Source organism: Panthera uncia, chromosome F1 (assembly GCF_023721935.1).
Source record: "Panthera uncia isolate 11264 chromosome F1, Puncia_PCG_1.0, whole genome shotgun sequence".
In the NCBI taxonomy this organism is placed as follows: domain Eukaryota; kingdom Metazoa; phylum Chordata; class Mammalia; order Carnivora; family Felidae; genus Panthera; species Panthera uncia.
Window position 1 is genome coordinate 35,562,338 of NC_064813.1, and position 22,041 is coordinate 35,584,378.

A 22,041-nucleotide genomic window follows, 5' to 3' on the forward strand; every position below is an offset into this window, starting at 1 on the left:
TATATATATATATATATATATATATATATATATATATATATATATAAAACTTAGTAACAATTCATATTGAAAGGAATAAAGGTGTCAGAAAGAATGATACTGTGTAAAGATATGAAATATAATCAAAGCATCCACATAATGCTTATTCAGTTCCCTAATACACTTGGGCTTAATATGTAAAGTCACTGTTATGTAACAAATATAAACAAGCAAAAATGTCTGCATAACGATAGTTTATTTAAAATTTTAAATCTCTTAAACACTCTGTTACCAGTTTTCCAAGGTAATAGTCAAATATATTCAGGTTCTGACAGAAAATAATTTTAAAAGATTTTTCAGGTGATACAGCATTCTTCTTCCAAGTGTCCCAATGTTGTTGTTATTACGTAAGGGACCACAGTCTACTCTCAGAGTTTTTTAACCAGGAAAACAATAATTTTTCTATTACTGAAAATTATTGATGAAAAAAAATCCTTATATTTAAATCATAAACTTTAATCATTATTTACAGCTAAAGCTTCTTTCTGTACATATGAGTACATATGAGCTTGCCCTAAAGTTATTAGATCTGTCTAGAATAAAAATAGCTATCAATGTTCCATTTGCCTTTGATTCAGCAAGTTAAGATGGGAAAAGAAATTCATTTTTCTAAATCAGATACAGTTGTTTCTAGCACTCTACTTAAATTTGAACACTAAAAAAGATTAATAGAGCTACGTATTAATTTTATACATGCTATGAACAATATATATTTTCTTTCCCACTATTTAAAGAAAAACACTCTCTATACTCATGAAACACATTATCAGGGATATAAAAAGGAACGCTTACTATCAGAGTCCCTAGCTCTACCTATCCCATAGTGGTGGTACAGAATTTTTATAGTTTTGCTAAAGCAGATAAGCAAAACACCTTCTCTGTTAATAACAATAACAATAATAATAATAATAATAGAACAGAAAGTATCATAAAAGCAACCATATTCTATCAGAAAGCCAAATATACAACAAATATTTATTTGGTTGCAACCATCTTTAAAGCCAAAGGTCCAGGCTCAAACTTGGGTAATGAGACAAATGGAGGTCTAAAATGTTTTAGTAACCATAAAACCAAGGGGGGTGAGCAAGTGTACTTTTCAACTCAGAATTTTAATTTTTTTTTTTTCAACGTTTATTTTATTTTTTGGGACAGAGAGAGACAGAGCATGAACGGGGGAGGGACAGAGAGAGAGGGAGACACAGAATCGGAAACAGGCTCCAGGCTCTGAGCCATCAGCCCAGAGCCTGACGCGGGGCTCGAACTCACGGACCGTGAGATCGTGACCTGGCTGAAGTCGGACGCTTAACCGACTACGCCACCCAGGCACCCCTCAACTCAGATTTTTAAATCTCTAACAAGTTGACAGTTACAAATGTGTTAAATGGAAACTGGAAGGCAAAGATTTAGTGAATGGCCACTTAAATTATGGATGCCAATCCTGTTTAAATTGTTAAAGTTTAATCACAAAATATAACATTATTTGCTGATAACGTTTAAAGGAATATAATCCAAAAAATGTCTGAAGGACAAATCTTTCAACTTGCCAGAGGGCCAGATTACTAACCAATCTTTATTTTAAAAGGAATTTACTTTTTATCCATTAGCAAGGTTCACAGCCGCCCAGAAAAGCTTGAGTGATTGGAACAAAGGACAGCACCCTAACTATTCAAAGGACTAGATCTGAGTGTTACTTCTATGCTCTTGGACAGGATAATCAAGTATATGCCTTTGAACGTATAAGCAATATTTTAACTCAGGCAAACATTTCCTTAGCATTAGCTGTTGGTCAAAACTTAACCTTTTATTTTTAATAGCCTGTGACACAAATAAAACAGGTACAACTGATGACCCTTTATTAGTTATTTAATTCAATCTCTTAAAAGCATTCTGATGTTTATAACAGTGTTTTTCTTTTGGGGAATCAGAGGAGGGTACTTTATTTTAGTTTTTTTAAAGGGATTTTCCTCCTCAAATTTACTACTTCTAAAATGTCATTTTTAGTAATAATAGCACTGATTTTATGTTAGACACTGTTCTAGGTAACCTACATTTATGAACTCATTTTATCCTCTAAACAACCCAAGAAGAATTATTAGTTGTTTTTTTTTTTTTTTTTTTTTAAAAAAAACACATGAGGAAACTAAAGCTCTAAGAAGTTACTTTGCCCAAACTCATACAACTGGTAACTCCCAGAAGGAGGTTCTGAACCCAGGTAGCCTGGTTCTGGAGTCTGTGTTATCACTTTTCTTCAACTTATTTAGCACATTACTTTGATCTCATGTTTTCTAAATCTTAAAAAGTAGCTAACTTGCTGGTTAAAATCCAAAGAAAGCAAAATAGCCATTGTTTATTTAAATCACTTTCCAACAACTTTACAGAGTTGCATATTTCTCTCTGTAATAAGAGCCGGCACAATTTATTTGTCAATTGTGCTAGGGTGTCATTTAGAAGGTATAAATAAGAAGGAACTATGAGAAAAGTAACAACATATTTAGAACTGTCACTCAGACATTCTAAGTGTAATTTATAAATATGAGCTCCTCTTTGGCGGCATTTAGCGAATGTATTCAGGTATTTGCATTTGAAAATGGACATTTAAATCATCCTGGGGACTTCCTCTAACTGGTTCCCCAGCCAGGCTGCAGAAGACTGGAGGGAGGAGGAAGGGGCAGTTACTCTAGGTTGATAAAATCACAAATGGGAATATGTAGCACAAATAACAAATTATTCCCCCAATTTATATACACACCATGGTATGCCTATGGGCATGTGCTCCTTTTCAGGAAAGTCCTAAGACTGTACCATTTGTTCTGTCTCTCTTTTAAGTATGTACTGAATGCCTTCCATGTACTTGCATTTAGAAGAAATGTTAAGTTCAGGAAATTGATCTCAAGGAGAGTATGATACAAGAATGGAGGCCAGAGAGCAGAAACCTGTCACACTGAAGCAAGAGCAGGACTGTGAAAAGAATAGATTCAAATGTAGGCCCCACTATTTACTAGCTGGAGAGCCTTAGTGAGGTTATTTACACTCCATGAATATCATTTTCCTCATCTTTAAAATGAAAAGGTTACGGGGCGCCTGGGTGGCTCAGTTGGTTAAGCCGCCAACTTTAGCTTAGGTCACGATCTCATGGTTCGTGGGTTGGAGCCCTCCATTGGGTTCTGTGCTGACAGCTCAGAGCCTGGAGCCTGCTTCAGATTCTGTGTCTCCTTCTCTCTCTGACCCTCCCTGACTCACACTCTGTCTCTCTCAGAAGTGAATGTTAAAAAAATTTTTAAATGAAAAGGGTAATATTTGAAGGCTTATCAAGATTAAATAAATAGCCTATCTAAAAGGTCTATTAATGCCTGGTACCCAACGGGTACTTAAAGGTCAATTATCATTTTAATACCAATTAATAAATTATGAATCTCAGTAAAAATAACAAAAGAATTATAATAAGTAACATATAAAAGAGGGAGAAGAAATGTATTAAAGAAAATAAGTGTAATCAATTCACAGAAAAAAGGGCAGTAGAAACTATAGCTTCAAGGGATCAGGAAGGAACTAGATGGCCATTAAAAGCAAGAAAGATAAAAGCACTACCAGGAAAAAAGAACATTATAAATAACAGTTTGGAAGCCAGAGAAGCTTGGGACATTTGGAGCCACAGGCAGAATTCTCTGAATTGAGGTCGAAGTTTAGGAAAAAAGTAAAGACAGACACAGACTACTTGCCCATTGTGAAGGCCCTGAATGACACTCCTAGGTCTAATCTATAGGTTTAATTTTGTCAACGTAAGGGGAATAACAATAATAATGGTTTGCTTTTATATGTGTATAAAAAATCATGACATTTTAAAAAGTAGTACCTGGTTAAAGAATTCATATCCATTTAAGGTTACTTAGTAAATTTTTCCAGTTGTGCTCTACTAGCTAGAGGGTAGTACTGAACTATACTTCTGAATAGAGACAAAACCATGAAATAATTGTAACTTCTGAACTTGGCCCTTTTTTTTTTTACATATATCAGAAAATATATAAAAGACATACACCTATTATATAAATGTCCAAAAGAGTTCACAAAATAAAAAGTAAATGTACGTTTAATAAATTAGAATATAGGGCATTTGTAAAGACAATGCCTAAACAGCAACAAAAATATTTTATACACAACAAAGAAGTCATTTTCCTTAATAACTATTTCTATTGAAAATTAAAAAAACTGTCTAAATATATTCAGTATACTTTAAAAATTATGCTTTCATTCAAGATGGAGTCAAAAGAAATGTAAAAACACACAGAAGGAAAATACTGTCCTTTGACTCCCAGAAAGAATTAGCACTAAAAAAGAAAGAAAACATCAAATATAAAAAGGAAAAAGGTAGATAATTTAACAAATTTATAATTAGATGTGACCAATAAACAGGAAAGATGTTCTATGATGAAATTATATATTTTCCCACAGATACTGGGAATCTGGCTTTAAAGATTTAAAAAAGAAAAGTCATTATTGAAATCTTGTACCCCTGTCTGCTCAATTGATAATTTAAATCATTTAAGAACATTTTCTCTTCAATTTGCTTTCCTCAAATCTGAAGTCCTTCACAAACTTAAAAAGGAAAAGAAAAATGTAACATACAAAGATTAATAATTATTTAAATGTGGCAAAATTTAAGCAAAGTAATACTTAAATATCCCTGTTGGTACTGTAAACTCGAAATCAACCTGTTTTAAAAAATTTGACAACCAGATTATTTTAAACTTTTATTAGTACAGATGATTGGTGTACAATCTTTTAAAGAATGAGACCATGTAACTGTCAATAATTTTTAAAGTTTCCCTCATGTGATTCCCCCACATGTATACCATATTCAGTGCTAGGACTTCTACAATGCTTTAAAAACTATACACATATTTCCAAAATATTAGCATGCAAATTAGATATATGTACTTCTCTAGAGACAGCCGTTGACCTGCCTATCCATTTAAGGACTCCTAATAACCCAATAACTCCTTGGAGATATAAGAGCCATTGGGTGGGAATAGGGAAGTCAGTTTAGAAGGGATATAACTCATTCACATGTGTTTAGTTTCACAGTTTACAACAGGGTTTGCACACCAATTCTGAAAAGTAGGCAGGGAGAGTACAAGAATTCTCATTCTCCAAATAACAAGATCAAAGTCTATAGAGACCAAGGAAATGGGTCAAGGTTACACAACTTAATTAACGGTCGAATTCCTATTAGATAACAAGTCCACTACTTATTACTAACTCAACGTTTTTTATCCATTACAACTTATTTATCTGGTCGTGGAAGGGCAGTGTAATTATTTTCATAAAATCAGACTCACATATTTAACCAGTAATTCAGAAAGAGAAACAAATATATTTTGATTTATACCTTTTGGACCATCTGAAACCTTGGCTGGCTACAATTCTACATAGTAATCATTTTTAGGGTATTAAAACGAGAAAAGAAATGGCAGAATGAGCTAGCACATGCTAAACAGATAAGCCCACTTAGAAAAGTGTTATGGAATAGGAAGACAATAAATTTCCGAATAGTGCAAAATTTGCAAGTTCTAATATTTTTAAACTTGCACGTTGTACTGTCACCTCTACATGCATTGATCTATAAAACCCAACTGCCTGGTTAATTTCTTAATCCTCACATCAGGTAGTTCCATTAAAACGCATTAACACAACTCATTAAGAGGCTAAGTATTCCAATTTTAAAACAATACATAAGATAATATGCAAAACGTGGGAAATAGTAACTAAAGGTTACTAAAAGAACTAAAACCAAAAAGTCAAGGAATTGGAGACAGAACATAATGTCTTAAAGCACATCATTCTGGATTTTAAAAGACCTTTATGATGCGTTTTTCATGTGTGATATTAAAATGTTTCTTTTTCCTGCCCCACTCCAAAGAAACATAAAAAAAGCAAATGAAAATAGTGATGAAATAAAACGCTTACAGGTTTGTATCTCAGTGCATCTCTGTAGGATCCAAACAAAGCAGCCTGTGCCCTAAGAAAGGCCCTAGCTACTCCATCCCCTGTAGCTGTAGACTGCTTCTTCAGTTTATTTTTCAGGGCCGAGACCTGCATGACAGAGAGGAACAGTTAAATTAACACCTCAGAAATTGGTACAGCGAGGTACGAACCCAATCAGCAGGCAAACCACAGTGTCTGCAGGTCAGCCAAAAACTCATCCTCCTCCCTGATAGCTTATCTTTTTAACTGCAGAGAGCACCTGCTGGTCTGTTAATTGAAACGAAAGCAGGGGCCGATAGTAACGTGCTAATGCAAATTGGTTTATGCTCTCTTTTTTTCCCAAGGCCTCTTGACATAAATAAGCTTTAATTATTTTACAGTAAACTGCTCGTGAGCCACTTTTCTGCAGATTTTTAGCAATTACAACATGTGTCTACTTGTTTTGAGATGAAGCCGGTTGGGTATCGTTCATTTCTGCCATGTAAGGTTATTTGTTACAGGTCCTCCAGGATCACCTACCATTTAATTTTATTTTTGGAAGCCTCATTTTCATATGTAATTTCCTACTCATTTGTTGAATAGTTTCCACCATTATTAGACAAAAAGAGGGGAGAGAAATTGAAGTTATTGAGAACCTCCATGAGTAGAGAATTAGGTTCTGCAAATGTTATTTGCCATCTCATCTAATCCTCCCAGTATTCTAAGAAAGGCACATGTACTATCATTTGTGAATAGTAGAAACAGGGACTCAGAGATGGGAATCAGTTTGCCCTCACTAGACAGTTAATACGTGGCTAATACATGGCAAAACTGAGCCTTCAACCCAGTTCTGTCCAGTTTTTCCCACCACAACATGCTGGGTTTGAGTCCAATGTCATTGCCTTATGAACCAGTAATTGGATTAAAATAATGTTTTTAAGTCAAAGGAAAATTTATTACGTGGGAGTTTGCTAAGTTTTCAAGGCACTTAAATTTGTTATGATTGTTCATACATTTGCATCTTTTAATTTCAGGTTCTGTGTATTTTACAGAATACATACTATTTACGAACGGCCCTTACTTAGATGAATATTTTAGAAGTGTAATCATAATCCTCATGTACACTCTTATTTTTTTAAGGGGAAGTGATTTGATGTTCCTGTGCATCTGACTCAACCAATTCCTTTCACACATCCTAGAAAACTATACTCTCTACACATAAACAATATTGGTGCCCATATATTCCTCATCGATGCCTTACATGGGAACATGAAATCATGTGAAAACTCTTGTTTTCTTAAGAAAACAACTGATGGGACACATTGTGGTTGGATTGTTCCCTTAACAGAGCATATTCTTACCCTTATGAAACTAACAGACAACAAAATAATGTCATTTCCCCTTTACATACACATGCAAGGAAGGGTATTTTTTCTTTCTTTATGCAAGCAGCCCTGACTACTCCTGTAGATGATGACTGTAATTGAAGTGTCAACCTAATTAACAACTAAACTTTGAATAATGCTAATGAGAAATGAACACAGCATCAGAGGAAAGACCAGCTCTACAGGTGATAAACCTTCACAGTAGTGACATTTTCCAGTGTAAAGTCACAGTTACTGTGATCTGATCAAAGAAAGAGACCCCCATTGGGTCCAATTATAACCACAGTTTTGAAAAAATTATTGAGTTATGATGTTCATAATCTATGCAGAAAGGCCTTTGCTGGATAGGTCTTCTCCCCATAGCTGTGATCTTCTCAATTTATATCCAAGCTCCATAGATTCAGATAAAAGTTTGGAGCCTAATTCATTTAGCCCACAAAGTGCATAAATCAGGAAGTTTTTATTATTAAAATCCAAACTCAGTAAATGCACACTTTTAGGTAACCCACATAGTCAAACAATAAATACAGCTAAACAATGCAAAAACAAATCTTATGACTTAATGTCTTTTGTCTAAAGTGTGTAGTAAGTTTTTTAAGCTTCAAATGCCTTAAAGAAAAGCAATGAGAATGACTAGCAAATACATGTATTTAATAATTGCCCCCCCCCCAAAGGCTTATGATGGAAGGAATATGTCTTTCCATGTTTTATAAAAAGTAAATGGTTGGGTTGTTTTTAAATTTTGCTTTCAAGGGGCGCCTGGGTGGCTCAGTTGGTTAAGTGTCCAACTCTTGATTGCATCTCAGGTCATGATCTCATTGTTCATGGGTCCGAGCCACGCACTGGGCTCCACACTGACAGCATGGAGCCTGCTTGGGATTCTCTCTCTTTCTCTCTCTGCCCCTCCCCTGTGCATACCCTCTTTCTCTCTCGCAAAATAAATAAATAAATAAATAAATAAATAAATAAATACTTAAAAAAATAAAATTCTGCTTTCAAAAATAAAAAAAAAAACATTTTAACATGTCATGCCTTACTTATATCTTTGCAAAAAAATTTCTCAGAGTGTATTTTTCTACAAAACATGAAATTGACATTTCAGTTCTCCACAAATTCAGTATTCTTAGGACAATCATAATGTATGCTTACAGAGAATGGAGGCAAGTCAAACCATAACTTAGCCTTCATGACCCCAAGTCCTTGACTGTTTCAGTACTGCTTAAGCTGGTTAGAATATCTGTCACATTGCCACAAGCCCTTCCTAACCAAACCATAATTATGCGGTCTTCACCTCCAAAATCAGTCAGTGTACTTTCTCAGCCCCCTCAGGAGCTCTGTAGAAAATAGGAAACAAAAAAGAAACACTTGTTCTAGAAATGCTCTGTCCAATATAGCAGCCTTTTAGACACATAAGCACTTGAAATGTGACTAGTCCAAATTGGGATTTGCTATGAGTGTAAAATATAAACTTAACTTTGAAGATTTATTATCCCCCCAAATGTAAAATACCCCATTAATAATTTTCATATTGACTACAGAATGAAACAATATTTTGAATATTTGGCTAAATAAAATATATTAAAATTAATTTCACTTTTTCTTTTCTTTTTTTTTTTTTTTTTTTTTTTTACTTTTTAACATGCCTACCAGAAAAGTTAAAATTGTGCATGTGGCTCACATTTCTACTGAAAAGTGCTATTCTACATGGGCATACTATCTAATTTCATAGACACATGAGACTAGTTACCTGGCCAGAAATATGACTACATTGTTCCTTTGCCTATTTCTACACTATTTCAACCTTTACAAACTGCATAAGGAGGTTTTTCTTGACCTGCTCTCAGAGGGGTCTATCAGTAAGTAGATCTGAGGTTGTTCCTGTTTTTCAGAGACCAAGAGGGCAGGTGAGTTAAGGGTTTCCGGATGCACAAATAAATGCTCAAAAATAGCCTGTAAAAATGAAATTACTTTTTCAAATCAGTTTTAGACAGAAAGATATGACTCTAATATGAGATGACTGTGCCAACCTTGCTGTTTCTCTGTCCTTTAGATCACTGGAGTAAATTATCACCAGTTACCAGTGCCCTCTGCAGTGCTAAGTAGCTTTTAGCGGTTTTTATCTATAAAAACGGTGATGTCTCTTCTGTACTTTTTCAATATTTGGTCTGGGAAACAACGTTTTCTGCTTTAACTTCCAAGCTTCTAAGTTTAGTTGGGAAATAAATGTACATTTTCCCCCTAAAATCCTAAAGTTTATACTCATATAGAACTCTGACCTCAGGAGAGCATTTAGAACTTTAGTCACATGGCTAGTATCACACAATCCCATTATGTGACATGGAAAAAGTATCAATTATTTTCCCTTTATATTCTTAAGAGAGTAAGCAAGCCTCCAAAGGCTAAAGACTACTTCAAAACTGACATCTGATTTTCTTATGACATTCTTCAATCTGTAAATAAATTATCTTTGTAAGTCTAATTAGGTATTATATTAGACCAAAAAAAAAAAAAAAGTTAAGCAGTGAAAAGAGCTTCAGGAATAAACAGCATCTCATTGCTCTTATCAAATGTTTAGATTCCTTTCATACAGTGAGAATTCAGACTTCTAAGCAGCCATCCACGGGAGGAATTATAACCTGGGTTTGGCACAGTGGGAGTTCACTGCCACATGAATAATATTACCACCAATTCTCTACTTTTACCCTCTTAACACTAAAGTGACTGTGAATAAAAGGAAGGAATTACATGAGTAAACATAACAAACAGGTATAAATTAAAAGAGTGCAGGACACGTGCACACAGTCTGAGTAATGAAGTAATTATGCCAACCGGGAGTTAGGAAGGGAGAGCATATTAAAGGAGCTGAGTTTTCAGAGAAGTGACAGATTTTTCTCTTGACTTTTAGATGTGTCCTTTCAGGAAACAGAAATTAACCCCTACACCTAGAAATTTTAATTTTGCTTTTTAGGATCACAAAGATAAACATCAGGGTAAAGAACAACAGAAGGTAAATACAAATGTCTGGAAATAATATTTAGATAACCTCCACAGCTCTGAAATGTGCCTCTGATGTTTTTAAATACCTCCTTTTATGTAACTACGCTGCACTCGAGAATCCACACACATTTAGAAAAGTTAGAGCTTCCAGTAGTTACCTGCTTTAGAAAAAAGCTACAAAGATAAAATGTTTTATTCTCCCTTAAAACATGTTATGGTTATCATACGAAGCAGGTATTAAATCCCCACACTTCCTTCATCTTTCTAATGTGCAGGTTTTTGTTTTTTTTTTAAGAAACAAAACGAAACCTACCTTCTTAATATAATTTTCTAGCAAGCTTCTACTCGAGGATTAAAATGGTCACTTTTAACATTGATCAAATGAAAAGCATAGGATACACTTGCAGAGTGTATCATTACATTGTCTCTGTGTATGCTGAAATTACCTCTCAAAACTTAGTTAATAAAGGGGCAGCTAGAACTATTTTCCTTTCAGAGGCCATTATAATAGTAAGACAATGTAAGTAAGTAAGACAATCGTAAGACAATAGTAAGACAATAGTAAGACAAACTGCTCTTATCCCCCCATCAAGCCCAATGTCACGCCAGTGTCTCTAATATCAACGCCATTTCCACTCATCTAGTTACCCACAAAGGAATCTTGCACGTCCTCAACACTTCACCCTTTCTCATCTCCCACATGCAATGCATCACCAAGCCCTGTTAGGCCACTGATGGAGACTTCAAATCCGTCCACTTTTCTCTAAATCCCTGCCACTGTCAAGTTCAAAAAACTAGCATCTCTACCTAGACTACTGCAAAAGGCCCCTCAACTGATCTTCCTGTTTCATTAATCTTCAGGACCCCAGAACCCAAGATGATATCTTCAGAAGTCGAAGCAGATCACACTATTCCTCTGCTAAAGATCTCCAATGAATTTCTAATAATGTCCAAGTGTCCTTAACAAGAACTACAGATCTTTTAGGATCACACTTCCTATCTCCACAACCTCACCTTGCCTCATTCTCTTTTTTGCTCATCTCATTACAGCTACACAAGACTTCTTTCCATTTCTTGGGTTTGCCAACCTCGTCCTCACAGCAGAGCCTTTGTACATGCTATTCTTCCTCCTCCTACTTTGCATGGCTTACTCATACTCTTCATTGAGGCCAATTCTGGAAACTGATGCTTTGGCATGTTGAGCTTGACTGCACCACAAACAGCTGATCTGAGTGTTTAGACTGGTAGGAATGAAGTCTCAGGCTAAAATCAGTTTGTTCAGTGTACTTATGGTGGAGATGATGGTCAGTCCACCAACAGCCACTGTCTCTTTCTTTGGTAAGAGAAATCCTAAATTTCGACTGGTGCTAGCTAGCTCAACCTAGCTACGTTGACCCAGCTACTTTCCAACATCCCTCCTGACTTTGTGTGGCCACATGGTTGGGCTCTGATGAATGGAATGCAAGTTCCATGAGAGCCGTGTATTATGTCTTCCTGTTCACTCAGCTCCTAGCATAATACAGGCATACGGTAGGTGCTCGATAAATATCTGAATAAATGACTAACTGAATGAATGAATAAATACATTAGCCACCTGTCACACTTATACATTAGTATCTCTAGTTAACAGGATCAGAAGATCTGTGATGGGCTCCAGGAACATGATTCATTTAAAAGTTCACCAAGTCATTATGATATCAGCAAGATTTCGGAATCGCTTTTGTAACAGTACTCACAATATCATATACATGAAAAGTCTTGTATACGGAAAAGTCAAGAACTTAAAGAACTAGAAACAAATTGGAAATTATTTTTAAAGCCAAAATCAAGGCCTTTACATTTAAATACATACATATGTGTATATACATATATATGATATATGTATATGTATGATGTATGTATTTACGCATTAGCAGTAGGAAGAGAGAGAAGCATGCTATTAAGATGATACAGGAAAAAAAAAAGACATTTGGAGAAAAGCTAGGTAATTTAGATGGAAATGAAAACCCATGAGAAAGCCAAGGAACTTCATGAGCACTTAAAATCACTAAGAGTAACAAACTATAAATCAACTTTAAAATGGCAAAAGTACAGAGACATAAGGAGGGAGCTGCTAAAGCCTGGATCACTGCAGTGGGAGGGACAGATGCTCTTACTCAGCTGGGAGAAAATAACAAAGGCCTTTTACAAGTTTAGAAGCGTGGTTAATTAAGGCTTTGAGTTTTATTTTTCATTTTGTTTTGCTTTCATATTTACATTTTAGATTTAAAAAAATATACACCAAGAAAACAGTAGGAAAAATCGCAAAATCTGTAGTTTACTTACAAACAACAGCAACAAAAAACTTGGTATAAAAAAATCACGTCTCTGAAAATAATTATTTAAAGGAATAGTAAGTTTCCACCGACACCCAAAGTCAGGTACAGTGACCGCCATCACCACACAGTCCCCCCTTCCCGGGAGCCAAACTGACTCACGCTCATAGCCACAAAAGTGTATATTAAACATACACCCACGTTTCTTCTCATTACTATGGAAGTCAGATGAAAATATCCTTGTAAAATGTTCTGCGTAACTCTAAACAGGGATTTTAAAAGCAACTTTTATAACAAAAGATAAAAGAAATGCAATTATGGTTCCCTTCACCCATCATTTACTGAATGCCTACTATTTACAAAGCTCTGCACTGGGCTGTGTGGTGGGAGCAAGGCACATCTAGGTGCCTGGATTCTAACAGCTGAAGACTGAGGGGAGTATGACTGCATTTCTCCAGGGGGAAACTGAAAGCAGTATTTGTCTCTGGAAGTCTACTCTAGTAAACTAAAAAAAAGAAACAAAACCAAAAACAAAACAAAACAACAACAACAACAATAACAAAAACGGTGTCTAAGTTACTCTAGAACCTGAATGAAATCGGGTTATCTTTCTAACCTTGCCACTCTAGAATTTTGCTGGGGAATTTATTTACTGTTAAACATGATAAGAATTACAGCAGAGCTGTGGCAAACCTGGAACTAATATAATATTCTCTGGGGTCTTTTCTTTTTAACATATATTATGACAATTTAACATATTAAACCTTCATGTTAGGTTAGAGGAAAGATCCAACAAATTAAACATATCTATTAGCTATTCACACAGTTACAAGAGTTAAATTGGTTTCTATACTTTCATTTTTTTTAAAAAAGGCTGATTTTAAAAATTCTCTGAAATAGCCAATTCTTTTCCAAATTTTTCCTAAATTAACTCACTCAAATGTAGATATCTTAAATGTTTTCTTAAAGTTAGAGTTTTGGGGTATTTCCTTAAGTTTAGGCTTTTAATGATTTTTGGCGATTCAGAGCAATTTGTGTCTTTTCATTGCACAATAAAACCATTAACCTATTCCTTCACATGATTCTTGAAAGCGTCACTATAAGATGCACAGTATTTTATATGACTCCATTTTATAATAAAGTATTTTTAAAATTTTAGTAATTAAATACGCTTTATACTAAATGTAGCTATCCTGTAACATACCAGGGTCTATGGTGAATTGTACAATAATGCTGAAGTGTATATTTCCTATATACTCTCATAATAGAAAATAAAAAAATAATTTTCCAGTAGTGTTCCATATAAGATGAAAATAAGTTTTTTAAAGTGTTAACAACCCTAATTTAAATCAAATAGGTCACACTGATACTTCATAAGCAAGATTAGAACAGAGAATAAGATTCTACAGTAAATTCCAGAACAGTTACTGATTACGTTGTATATCATGTTTATACGAAAGGACCACGGTCTAGTATTTGAGAGGATGAATGTTTATACGAAAGGGACCATGGTCTAAGTGTGAAAGGATGAACCTATAAGATGAACTAATGCTGTAGAAATACTGTTAACAGTATACTTTCTGTGTCTTCATTTTCTTATCTAAAATAGGGATAAGTATATTGACCTGAGAGTATAGTATTTAAAACCTAATCAGTTAAAATTATTTAAAGACAATAAAGCAACAAAGATAAAAATTCACTTCCTAGTAATGGGTATTTTAGTGCATGTAACTTTTTCAGATGTCAGTTCTAACCTGCTTTCATCTGTAAGAGTTTGTAATTGTTTTAATTTAATTTTTTCACAAAGAGATCTCCTAAATCTCATTATAATTCTAATTAGCTTAATTTTCTAAGAAGTGAGTTGTCCTATTTATTTTTGAAATAGTTAAGAATTACCCAAATTACTTTTAAAAATATTAATGATGATAAAAATTAAAATGAGCACTAATACCTTAGAATACAGCATTTCAAACTATTACGTGATTGAAACAAAATTTGTGTATATATTTGGAATGAAGGAGTCTCAATGGTAAATTTTCTAAAATTAAAAAGAATTCATCACTTGAAATTTCAAATGTTGTATTTAATTCAACTGTTTCATTTTCCCCACAGTTAAAAACATAGCATGATAACACTAAATTCAATTGATATTATTACACAGCCCTCAAATTTATTTTTTATTTCAAGACACTCAACCTACACGTTTGAAGGTATCTACAGTTGACATAGCCACTAAAAGTAAAATCACAATGTATTCAGACAGAAAACTACAAAAGTATATTTTAATGGGTCTACTGCTTTTAAGATATTCCATGTAATAATCAATATCGTTAAAATCACTCTCAATAAAGTTTGTGTTTTTTTTTCTTTTAATGATCCAAATCTATAGTGAAATGATGAAATCGAAAAACAAGTGTTCTTGTCAGAAGACAGGAAGAGAGTTTTTTCCCTTCCCTTAAGGAAAACAAAGGATTCCTGAAAGCTTTGCCCTGATTTATTTTTCCAATTTTAAATACCTTAAGAGTAGCGGAACTGCTACTGGCATGGTAGTATTTCTAACAGTCAATAAATCTAAAATATTATGTGTGAATATTGGAATGAAGCCATTAAGAAGATTACAGCATGCAACACAGCAGAGGGTCCACAGGAAAAAAGAACTAGTAATTCAGGACAACTGTGACCACTGACCTTTGAACAGCCAAGACCACTGGTCAGGCTGACACAGTAATAGAGTGCACATGCATAGAAAGTCCTCTAGCCTGTAAGTATAATTTAAATGCTTTGGTGAATGATTTTAAAAGGTCCCCTTTTAAATATGAGTTAATTTATTAAATAATCAAACAGTACCAGGATTTTTTCAGGGTATTTTTCAGGATTCAAGAATATTTTCTCTTAATTCAGATCACAACACAAAAAATTCAGTAAGATCATTTGTGACTCTAACACATCTCATTTAAAACACTGACAATTATAGAAAGTATGATGTGATACTTTATCATATTTCCTGTAAAACTACAAGAGACAGCTTTTGGAAAATGGATGGAAAGAGCTAAATTTATTAGAGAGGGGTTAAACAAACAACCACCTAAAGTATTTGTAGAAAATGACTATAACTTTAAAATAACTCATACTTTCAGTAGATGGCCCTCGTTCCACCCCAGAGCTGTATCCACTTATTCGTTGTTCAAATCTGTCTGTAAGTCTCGGGCCCTTAATCTCAAGTATACGTATAGTTATATCTACACCACTTTGCAGAGTTCCTTTTTAAGATTCTTTTTACTTCAGTTACGTACAGTTAACTGTTCCTTATAAACGAGCAATGAGATGGTCCCTCCTGTCATTTCACATATTTAGGCTTTTATATTTTGTGGAACTGTTAAACTTCGTCATATTTTAAAATAAATGTCTTGGTATCAAACTAATTCTACTGGGAAAGTAGTACTTCTCAATTAAAAAAGAACCACCCACCAAAAAAAATTACTATTAAAAATTGCTTTTCTCAAAGAGATGAAATTAGCTACCACTGAAACTGACTATAAAAATTTTTATGACACAAAAAAAGCTGATTTCTTTCTCATTTTTCTTTTTTTCTTTTTTTTTATAAACAATCCTTTCTACTTAGGGCATTAACAGTGGAAATGCATTGCACATAAAGAAAATATTTATAAAAGTTGGGGCTTTATATCATAATTAGTTTTCTATCCAATGAAGAATTCTTTGATGGATTTCTAAATGAATAACTCTAATCATTTCTAGCAGCTTCTGCAAAATTTTTATAATGAGGCAATCTAGTTATAATGAGCTAAAAAGATAATATAATTCTTTACTGGCCTGGGTTTGGATTTGTTCATACATAGCATAAATTTTACTACAGTAAGATAAAGTAGTTCAATTTAATTTGCTTCAAGGTCAGCAAGTATTTTAGGTTATTTATGGGCATAGATAATCTGATTTTAACTTTAAAATCACATTTTTCCTATCACTAGCCATAAAAACAATCAAAGCTAGTATTACTGTATTTTTTGAGTTTGAAATTTTTAAATTCACTTTTTCAAACTCCCTAATAAGGATTTCAAAGTACTTGCAATACTGCAGAAAAAATATATGATGAAGGTTTTTTTATTTATGGATTTTAATATTCCTGAAAAAACTGGATTTTTTTAAAAAGGAGAGTTATTTTTAACTTAGAACTATGTTATAAAGATATTTTTAAATAGCCATTAAAATATATACAGAAACAGCACTAGCCTGCATTTTGCCCTGTTCTAAGGAATATGCAGGCCAAAAATGCACTTTTGGAGACTATTTAACATGAAATACAGAGTATATCCTATTATAAGCTGCAGACACACACATGCACACACACACAAACCCTCTGCAAGATCAAAGAGCAGAAGAGAACTGGCACTTAATTTATCAGCCTTTACAGACAAAAGACAGTTTTCGTCATTTCAAAAGGATCAGATGTCTTTTATGACAAACTGGGTTTGCAGTTTAATTTACAAATAGAATTCTAAGTAAGCAGTCTTTGCTCTGCCAAAGCAAATGACAAACAGTGTAGGTTTTCATTCTTGCGGCCCTCAGCAGGATAGAAAAGATTAAAATAAAACTGAAATAATTTAGAGAAAACAAATAAATGTTTCAGAAAGTTGAGGGAGATCAAAGCCAGAATTTTCTGACCCCAACTGTACAAGCATTTCTTATTATATTGACCAGTGCCATCAGATCATTAATTAAAAGGAAAAGCACTGGCAGGTGGCAGGGAAGCAAAAGCCGATAATTGGCCCCCTTCTTCTTCTTGCCTTCAAAAACTCTCTCATTCTTTTGCAAGACATGCCACTAGGCAGACAGAAATGCCTACTTTGTAATATAATGATTAAGATGAGATGAAGAGACTTATGTTTAAAGAAACTCTGCCTAATGAATGCATCTAGCTTTTTAATTATGATCCTACTTTTACAATAGGAATATGATGTTCCATTCAACATCTCCTCAACTGCCAAAAGGTAAAAATATTAAATATAGAATCTACACTGATTCCTCTCACACCCATGCACATACTCAGTCCTTTTATTTCAGATAAAAAAAAAACTGGGAAAAATAACTCTTTGTAATTCAAGGGTCCTGGAGAAAGTAGATAGATAGATAGATAGATAGATAGATAGACAGATAATGTGTTCACCACAAAATAACCTTCAGACTTACCACATCACTTGGTAGGTTGTTCAAGTCATTAAATGGTGATTCTAAAGTGTTTGTGTCAACATTTAACATAACCACATCCTCCAATGATTTATTTTTCACTCTCTGTTTAAAAAACACAAGTACAAATAAACATCTTAGTATATTTTCCTTCCAAAACTATAATGAACTTAGAAATGTAGAGAAAATTATCTTGATGACAATTAGCCTTGGGAGATAAAAAAGAAAAATCCTATATTATAAGAACATATAAAAAACTTTGCCTTATAAGAAAGAAAGTTTGTCTACAACCGTTCAAAAAGATTGGATAAAAAAATCCTTAGAACAGAATGTTTGGTCATCTAAACACATTGATTTAGTTTGGAGATATTAAATGTAATTTAACTACCAAAAAGATACTGTAACAAAAACTCACAAAATCGGAATGGCTATGTTAAACCAGAAAAACTTACATCGTTTAAAAACTTATCAACTGAATTTCTGTCCAATGATACAGGAACTTGTGGCCAGTTCTACACCTATTTTTAGCAAAAATCACATTATAGGGCTAACATAAGCCAAAAATCATGACTACTATAAACTAAATTTTAAACTAATAAACATTTTCTCCGTACTTCCATACCAATTCAGTATAAGCTGTTTATGAGGACTGTAAGTTGAATAAGAAAAATGATAAAGAGAGCGGTAATAAGGAATTGTTGCATTATTTATACATGAATTTAATATAAAAGATGAAATTTAATAGCCTATCAGATTATTTGACTTGTCTTATCTGTTTGACAGCTTAGTTAAATGGTCAAATTATCTCAATATGTGGACTAATGACAGTAAATTAGAATTTCATCAAATTTTTCATCCTTAAAGAAAGGAAATACAAAGGTTTATTTTCCCTATTTAGACTACTGTGTATACCTAAACAAATCATATAATTCTATTCGCCTTATTTAAATGATAGCAAATATAGCATTATTTTTTGATGCAAAAAAAATTAGGTGTTCATTAATGAAATATATCACCTCAGAATTCCATAATTGTATAGGTCAACTAGAGATAAGTCAATTAATTTCAGTGTAGTATTTTTTAAATGACATTATAGAATAAGAGCTATTTTTGAGAATTATTAAATACCTTACATTTTAAATTGGCCAACCCAATTTTTTTTGTTTTAAGTTATTCAAGAATGAAATTTCTCTGATCCATTTAGAACTTCAAACCTCTGCATAGTAGGCAGAATGTTAAATTTGCTAGGGAAATGGTAGTCTAGAGTAGGGAATTTGTATGTTAAGAAAGCAATAATGTCTGGGTAGAATATGGATTCTCAGGGGGATATATGATAGCAAAAATCTATCTTGTAAAAGACATTGTAATTATTCCAAAATAAGAGTCAGAGGATGGCTGTTTCTTGGAAATTAACAGAGAACCACCTACAATAGTGACACTCTCACCAAAACATTTATAAATAAACTCATTTCTTTTCCTTTCCATATGTATACATAAATGTAAAAAAGGCTCATATACATAAATATGTAGTTATTTATAAATTAACTACAGCATAACTACAAAAATAGCCTATTTTATAAGCAACAATACATTTATATCAATGGTGTTCGAGTGGAAAAAGTATGTCATAATTTTGATTTTCACCTTCAATTCTAAGTTGTTTCCTTTAACAGAAACTATAAAGTTAATCCAGAAACCTAGTGCATTTGTTAAAGGATGAAATGAGTTTCTCTAAATAGCCTGGAATAATGGTTATGTGACACCTAAGTGTTTTGCTATGACACTAATGCTAAATTCTGAATAAAGAAAATTAGTATTAACATGAAATGTATACTTTTTTCCAACTTGCCCTTCATTTAAAAATGTCTGATAATAGCTGAATATTAAATTCTGTCCAAGGGACCATTCAATAAGAATGGAAAATGTATTAATTTCAATAAATCAATACACTGAGATGCACTAAAATGAGAACAATTCTACATTAGCAAAGAGGGAAAAATAGTATGTAATTAAAATTTTTTTATTTGGATTAATGTCACTTTTTTATCTTTGTTTCCTTCCAAGTCAGGCTTTAACTATTTTCTAAATAGGAATAAAAATTCATACAGCATATAAAATGATAACATTTTCTCTGTCTCAGATTATTATATCTCATAATGTTCGTAAGCTTGCTTGGCTCGGGAAAGAGAAAAAGGAAAATTTGACTTTTTCTTCAAAAATAAGAAAATAATATTAGGACAGAGACTGAAAGTGTTATTAAGGACAAGAGTACGGTACTAAGGTTGGTTAAGTCTTTCTCTCACATCCTCTCTATATAAGCCTTCCATGCAATGTGACTACAAATGTGACTATCGTATCATGTACGATAATGCAAGGAAATGACCCGGGGTCAGCAATCACATGTTCCTGCAAAATGGAGCCAACATTTTATTTAGAATCTTTTGTGTATATTAAAACACGTAATGCAATGCTCACACTTGGAGCCTCTACTGACTTGCTCCTCCATCATTTACAGACCTTTGAGTTCAACCCTAAAGTCGAATTTTCAGGGAGAACAAAATGTCCTTATCCTTTATTTTGGAAGCAAATTTACATTTTAAAAAAGAGATTTCCAGCCATCTTACAGTCATGACTACATAAAAATAATTAAAAGAAAGATTTAAAGGATATTAGTTTCACATCTTTGAACAATTATGTTTAGAAGTCTTTCTAAAACGTATGTCAAAACTGTCTTGACAAAGAGAGAGAATAGGGAATATGTTGATTCTTCCTAAAAAAAAAAAATTCATTGTAATTGCAACCAAACAAAATGTAAAAAATTACTCAGTTCAGTCTCACATAAAATTTGTAAATAGATATATCCACATTTGAACTATAATGCCATTAATATAAAACAAGAAAGATCAAATTTTTCTTAAAAATATCTGCCTGATAATGACATAATAAGAATGGAATGGCAGGATGTGTATCTTGTAATAGATTAAGGAGAAAGTTACTAAATGGTACCCAACTGGTTTAAAGACATTCTTGAAGTTCCTATTACCCCTTCTCATTGACTATTAAACCCAATAAACTAAATACAATTGACTAAAAAGACAGTTCAGTAAGTCCAGAGTATAAAAGATACAGAGATGTTAACCAATCTAATCATGGCTGTAAACCTTCTCATTTAGTGCTGACTCAATTTAAAATTAGAATGGACTGTTTCTCCAAGACAATACTGTAAGAAGTAAAAAATTCTTAAATTTGCTCCTTTAAAAAAATAATGATTTTCTCTATACGTGTCTAATAAATATGCAATTAAATATGACTGAATTTTTAAAACATGTACCCATTTCTATAATATTTTGGAAAAGCTGAATCATTAGTTTTAAAAGTTGGTATAGAACCATTATGTAAAAAAATACAGAACATCACCAGGTACAATAAACAACTTTAAATAGTTTTCATCTGTACAAGTAAACATACTATAAAAATTATGTATTCTATTAGATACATTAAATAAGAAGAGACATGTGCATTAATATCAAAATCAGATATGATGACTTCTTTGAAACCATACCAACCAACTGCGGTTAGATTTTGTACAGTCAAAATACTGATGAAGAAAATACCAGTTATATATTCTACAATCAGATAACAGATTAAATACTTATTCATACACAATGTGACCTTTCACTGAAAGTACCTTGGCATGTAAAACAAGTTGTCTAAAAATTAACAAACATAAAGGCTCATGTTATTCAACTTAGACTTCAAACTTAAAACAAGTCTACTAAAGAAGTTCATTAAAATATATCCAATATTATTAATGATTAAACAAATAAAAATGTTACCCTTGCATTTTGCAAAAGGAGAAAGTGACCAGAACGAGAGTACATGCAGAATTCTATAATTCATGACTACTATCCGAACATGATTTCTCCAGACATGATCCTCACCACTCCTATATAATAATAATATAATCGGCAGGATCTTCCTTGATCAGCAGAGTGAGGATTGATGGTGTATACAGTGACAACAACTAATAAGAAAACCAAATCTAACTTATTTAGATTGTTGATTAGAAACTGGCTTAAAGTACAATATGCACAAACACACACACACACACACAATATATATATATATATATATATATATAT

General features: G+C 33.0%; 1 protein-coding gene across 4 annotated transcripts in view; it reads right to left on the bottom strand.

Annotated features, from left to right (window-relative positions):
- Positions 1-22,041, bottom strand: part of DENND1B (DENN domain containing 1B) — a 255,997-nt gene that overhangs the window by 71,146 nt on the left and 162,810 nt on the right. For 2 of the 4 annotated variants that reach the window (XM_049634299.1, XM_049634298.1), the window contains 2 exons: positions 17,903-18,004; positions 6,004-6,129 (listed from right to left, as the gene is read on the bottom strand). In XM_049634299.1, the coding sequence (XP_049490256.1) occupies positions 6,004-6,129; positions 17,903-18,004 (228 nt within the window). The remainder of the gene's footprint in view (positions 1-6,003; positions 6,130-17,902; positions 18,005-22,041) is intronic. The other 2 variants (XM_049634300.1, XM_049634301.1) reach the window with 2 other exon arrangements.